Raw genomic sequence first — 6,488 nt, forward strand, 5'->3', positions numbered from 1 at the left:
CTACTACTACCCATACTACCTCTACTACTACTACCCATACTACCTCTACTACTACTTACCCATACTACCTATACTTACTACTACCCATACTACCTCTACTACTTACTACCCACTACTACCTCTTTAACTACCCATACTACCTCTACTACTACTACACTACTACCTCTACTACTATACTACCCAACATACCTCTACTACTACTACCCATACTAACCTTTACTACTACTACCCATACTACCTCTACTACTACTACCCATACTACCTCTACTACTACTACCATACTACCCTTACTACTACTACCCATACTACCTCTACTACTACTACCCATACTACCTCTTACTACCCATACAACCTCTACTACTACTACCCATACTACCTCTACTACTACTACCCATACTACTACTACTACTACTACCCATACTACCTCTACTACTACCCATACTACCTCTACTACTACTACCCATACTACCTCTACTAATACCCATACTACCTCTACTACTACTACCCATACTACCTCTACTACTACTACCCATACTACCTCTACTACTATACCCATACTACCTCTACTACTACTACCCATACTACCTCTACTACTACTACCCATACTACCTCTACTACTACCCATACTACCTCTACTACTACTACCCATACTACCTCTACTACTACTACCCATACTACCTCTACTACTACTACCCATACTACCTCTCTACACTACATACTCCTCTACTACTACTACCCATACTACCTCTACTACTCTACCCATACTACCTCTACTACTACTACCCATACTACCTCTACTATACTACCCATACTACCTCTACTACTACTACCCATACTACCTCTACTACTACTACCCCATACTACCTCTACTACTACTACCATACTATATCTACTACTCCCATACTACCTCTACTACTACCCTACTACCTCTACTACTACTACCCATACTACCTCTACTACTACTACCCATACTACCTCTACTACTACTACCCATACTACCTCTACTACTACTACCCATACTACCTCTACTACTACTACCCATACTACCTCTACTACTACCCATACTACCTCTACTCATACTTACCCATACTACCTCTACTACTAACTACCCATACTACCTCTACTACTACTACCACATACTACCTCTACTACCCATACTACCTCTACTACCCATACTACCTCTACTACTACTACACCATACTACCTCTACTACTACTACCCATACTACCTCTACTACTACTACCATACTACCTCTACTACTACTACTACCCATACTACCTCTACTACCCCTACTACTACTACCCATACTACCTCTACTACTACCTACCCATACTACCTCTACTACCCATACTACCTCTACTACTACTACCCATACTACCTCTACTACTACTACCTCTACTACTACTACCCATACTACCCATACTACTACTACTACCCATACTACCTCTACTACTACAACCCATACTACCCATACTACTACTACTACCCATACTACCTCTACTACTACTTGTTATTGACTGGACTCTTATTGTTGTTATGTACTGTATTGTGGAGGGAACTAGCACATTCACATTTCCCTGCATCTTTTATACCTGCTGTGAACTGTGTCTGTGACCAATACAATTTGATTTGACTGTCAACCCGTTCATACAAAAAAACTCCTAGGCAAGAATGTGATCAGAGTAAAATAATTTATGTTTGAAACAGACAAAGTGCAATACCTTCCCAGTAATATATATATACAGGAAACACTGCTATGGAATTCTATGGAGTCATTTAGAATGTTTGAAGACGAGCCTTTCAGAACCTGGAATCAGAACCTGGAATCAGAACCTGGAACTGATCCAATACTTTGTCCAGTGACAGGAGGTCAGTTGTATCGAGTTCTACTTCATGGGCGGGTGTCCCGATTCTCCACAAGTGTGACAAATTTGAACACTTTGGGAGAATCTTCAATTGCCTTTGATTCCTCGCGTCCTCTCTCCTCGCCTCCTTCTCAAAACCCATTGGATAAGAAAGTCAGAGCGGATGGGGAACCTCTGACCTTCTCATCCAATGGGTTTTTTGAGAAGCCGACGCGAAGAAATTGAGATTCTCCTATTCTGGAATGGATTTGACCAATGGTGGAAGCTCTCTTCAGCCCGATGCTTGTAACAATCCCCTGCGTTTAGATCCATGTCGGAACGGTCAGGGCCAAACGGGATGTGATAGGTAAAGGGTGTGGGGGGGGTTCTAAGTCTAGGGTTCTGTTCCAATACCTTTACAGAGATGCACAGTAGAGCTGCGGGCGATATGGTCACAAATCTCCATATCGTCATAAATTGCCTGAACTGATGTGGATAACGACATACAGAACAATACATTTATAACATCAACGAGCACCACGGTAATTAATCAATTATCCTTTTAAAAATACTACTACTAGTTGGATGGTTCTAGCCATGAATTGTCCCATGAACAATCAGCCATATTAACAAACTTGTTTCATTTGAAACGTTCTAGTGTATAGGGTTATTTGGGGCAGCAGGGTAGCCTAGTGGTTAGAGCGTTGGACTCATAACCGAAAGGTTGCTAGTTCAAATCCCCGAGCTGACAAAATTACAACATTTATCGTAATGAATGACAGAGCAAAACGCTGTTCTGTCGTTCTGCCCCTGAACAGGCAGTTAACCTACTGTTCCTAGGCTGTCATTGAAAATAAGAATTTGCTCCTAACTGACTTGCCTAGTTAAAAAAAGGTTAAATAAAGGTGAAATTTTAAAAAATTACAACATTTATCGTAATGAATGACAGAGCAAAACGCCCTGCAATAAGTGATTGGTATGTTCGCTGTAGATCATTCTGGGTTTAATGTCCCAGCTCTAGTACATGTAGTCTTGTGGTAGCACAGCTGGATACTCTATGTATGCCTCAGCCTCCCCAATGGAGACCAGGGTTCAATCCCTGCATCTACTCTTCACTGTCTTCCCTCCTCATCTGTCTCCCCCTCTACTTCTAACCTGTCTCCATTAAAACAATTACAACATCAAATATACCACCCCTAAAAAACACATGCTTCACATCTTGTTTCCTTGAAGTAGTAAACACACCTATAATGGATTGGACAGGTGTAAACCAGGTTACAATGGAGTGTGATGTGGGTAGGGATAAGGGACATGCTGATTTGGTGGTAGGTAGGGATTAGGGAGTCTTGGGACAGAGACAGGCTGAGTTTGCCTGTGTGTCTCCTGATGTTTCTTCAGACTGCTCAACTGGGCGAAGGCTTTATCACACAAGCGGCATTGGAACGGTTTCTCTCCTGTGTGGGTCCGCCGGTGGTTTTTCAGGACATTCCCGTCACGAAACCTCCTCCCGCAGTCAGGGCATTGGTACGGTTTCTCTCCAGTGTGGATTCGCAGGTGAAGAGTGCAGTGGCTCTTACTTGTGAAGCTCTTGTCACAGTAAGTACAGCAGTAAGGTTTCTCACCCGCATGAATCCGGAGATGAAGTTTTAAACTCCCTGTCAGAGAGAAACTCTTCCCACACTGAGGGCAAAGGTAAGGCCTCTCTCCAGTGTGCTTCCTCTGGTGGACTAGTAAATTACGTTTAGTGGAGAAGGTCTTGTCGCACTGTGGGCAGTGGACACGGCTGTTGTGGGTCTTCTGCAGGTGATCCTTCAGAAGAGCCTTGGTAGAGAACTTCTCCCCACAGTGGGGGCATGGAAGAGGGCCTTGGTGCATACGGACTGGACCCAGTGTCTCCCCCTTGTGGTTCTTCAGGTGGTGCTGCTTTAACGAGATTGTATGACGAAACTTCATCCCGCACACTGAGCAGTGATAGGGTTTCTCTCCCGTGTGAGTTCTCATGTGTCTCTGTAAGAGTCCTGATTGGGTAAAATCCTTACCGCAACGAGGGCAGACGTACGGTTTCTCCCCGGTATGGATTCTCAGGTGTATTTTAAGATTGTCGGCATATCTGAATCCCCTTCCACATTCAGAGCACACATGTGGGTTCTTCAGAGGATCATTAGGCGGGTGTCGTGTCTTAATGTGTGATTCCAGTCTTTCTGCAGTTATGAAACTCTTCTTACATTGACCACAGCGGTGAGGGTGGTCTGTGTGAACAATTTCCTGGTGATGTACAAGGCTTATTTTTACACGGAAATTCTTCCCACAATCCGAGCAGTGGTAAGGTTTCTCACCTGTGTGGGTTCTGATGTGTTTCTGTAAGTTTCCAGAATCATTGTAGTTCTTCCCACAATGATGGCAGACGTACGGTTTCTCGCCAGTGTGAGTTCTCAGGTGTCTCTTAAGACTGCCAGCCTCACTGAATCCCTTTCCGCATGTAGAGCACACGTGTGGTTTCTCTCCAGTCAAGTTATCTCTGTATCTCTTCAGGTACTGTAGGTGTAGTTTTAGACTTCTTGCTGTGGTAAAATTCTTCCCACAGTGATCACAGATATGGGAGCCATCTCCTGAGAGAGGTTCCTTGCGTTGCTTAGCGTTAGGCGTGCTGCGAAGCTCTCTTGTGTGTTTTCTCTGTTGTAGTCTCTGTTCGCGTGAGGTAGCAAAGCTCATCCCACAGTCGTCAGAGGAGAAATGGTAAGGTTTCTCTCCTGTATGGACGCTCTTCTGAGGGACAATGACCTCCTCTCCTGGGTGAGCTCTTTTGATGTGTTTCTTCAAGCCTCCAGATTCAATAAAGTCCTTCCCACAACGAGGGCAGTGGAAAGGTTTCTCTCCCGTGTGAGTTCTGATGTGTCTCTTTAAGGTTCCAGATTCAGTGAAACCCTTCCCACACTGATAACAAACGTACGGTTTCTCCCCAGTGTGAGTTCTCCAATGTATCTTAAGACTGTAGGCCTGAGAGAATCCCTTTCCGCATTCAGAGCACACGTGTGGTTTCTCTGCAGTGACGGTATCACTGAATCTCTTCAGGTTCTGTAGGTGTAGTTGTAGACTTCTTGCTGTGGTAAAATTCTTCCCACAGTGATCACAGATATGGGAGCCAGGCCTGTCTCCTGAGAGGGTTTTGTGTTGTTCAGCATTAGACCAGCTGTGGGGTTTCTCTCCCGTCTGTGTTGTCTTGTGTATTATATGGCTACTCTGCCCCGGTGTCTTCCTGCAGTCGACCAGCCGCACGGACACCCTCTTCTGACTCTGCAGTAAGATACTACTGGGAAAGGCATGACCTGGAGACTCTGGGCGAGGGGAGAGGGGTGGGGGAGGCTTGTCCTGGAAATCCTTAAAAAAAAGAGACAGACTTAATCAGGGTAATAATCAGGGTAATAATCAGGGTAATACTCAGGGTAATACTCAGGGTAATACTCAGGGTAATACTCAGGTTATAATCAGGGTAATAATCAGGGTAATAATCAGGGTAATAATCTCAAAAGTTTTTCCTTCTTTCTTTTTTCCCTCTCAACCTTTGACCCCTTTTCAAAAAAACATTGGAGGAGAAATTCCAAGAGGATGAACCTTGAATCTTCTCCTCCAACGCATTTATAGAAGGAGGTCAAGGAATAATTTTATGACTGGGAAAAATAAATACTCACCTCTCTTACTCTCTGCTCTGGAGTGTGCCTCTCTGGATCTGACTCTGCCTCCAGCCCATCGCTAGCCAACCAATCCTTGTCCTCCACGTCCCAGTCTTTGTCGCAGTCTGCAGCGTCGTCATCGGATTGGCTGGAACTCAAGTGTTCCGCCTTCAGTCCATTGCTAGGCAACCAATCGATGTCCTCCTTGTCGCATTCTTCGTCATAGTCGATAGCATCATCATCATCGGACTTGCTGGGACTAATTTGTGCCCCACTAGCATCCTCCAGCATCCTTCTGATGTCCTCTTTCAGATGGAGTAACCAAGACATTCCCTGCTCCTCTGATTTGATTGAATCCGTATTGTCCCACATTTCCTCCATGACTTTACGCCTTAATAAGCGATGATTCATCCCTTTAATTTCAGATCCATCTTTGCCATGACGTTCACACAGGTAGCGTAAATTGTCCACGGTTAAAGTGAATAAACTCTGTTCAATTTCATCAATCAACGTTTCCTTCTCTGAACTGAGTGGATTCATATTGTCCTGCTCGTGTGGCAACAACGACAATGCAGTCAATGGCAGGACTTTAGAGAACCTGTAAAAAAAAGATGTACACATCAAAACACTCATCTGTAACTTCATGTCCTCATTAGCTGATATTTAAAACACGTCACCAGGCGTTGTGAGATCTGGCAGCCGTCTACAAAGTAGCCTGGGACGTGACCGTTGCTTTGTTAGCCGTTTAGCAAGTTAGCTGGCTACTTAGCTTAGCTAGCTATTCTGTTCACGTTGTGTAGGGGACCCAAGTCAGTTCAATCGATTTACAGATCCTGGAAATACACATTCACAGCTTGAACGTGTAGCAAAGTTGGGAAAATAAACCTCATCTTACAGTATACAATAAACACTACAACAGATCTAACTAGATAGCGGTGTACAAAGCAGCTTCACGTTAGCGTAGCTAGATCAG

The 6,488-nt window shown here is 44.3% G+C and overlaps 1 protein-coding gene across 1 annotated transcript; it reads right to left on the minus strand.

Moving 5' to 3' along the window:
- Positions 1-3,094: 3,094 nt before the first annotated feature.
- On the minus strand, positions 3,095-6,160 carry LOC116373024 (zinc finger protein 709-like). The gene is made up of 2 exons (XM_031821727.1): positions 5,534-6,160; positions 3,095-5,222 (listed from the first exon to the last, which is right to left on the minus strand). The coding sequence occupies exons 1-2, from the start codon at positions 6,158-6,160 to the stop codon at positions 3,120-3,122; spliced, it is 2,730 nt and encodes a 909-aa protein (XP_031677587.1). The 3' UTR covers positions 3,095-3,119.
- Between the last annotated feature and the right edge of the window lie 328 nt (positions 6,161-6,488).

Source organism: Oncorhynchus kisutch, unplaced genomic scaffold, assembly GCF_002021735.2.
Source record: "Oncorhynchus kisutch isolate 150728-3 unplaced genomic scaffold, Okis_V2 scaffold4011, whole genome shotgun sequence".
NCBI lineage: Eukaryota > Metazoa > Chordata > Actinopteri > Salmoniformes > Salmonidae > Oncorhynchus > Oncorhynchus kisutch.

Coding starts and splice junctions, on each gene's coding strand:
- LOC116373024 (XM_031821727.1), bottom strand. CDS start 6,160: ATGAAGTTACAGATGAGTGTTTTGATGTGTACATCTTTTTTTTACAGG. Junction 5,223..5,533: donor CAGAGCAGAGAGTAAGAGAG/GTGAGTATTTAT, acceptor CTTTTTTTTAAG/GATTTCCAGGACAAGCCTCC.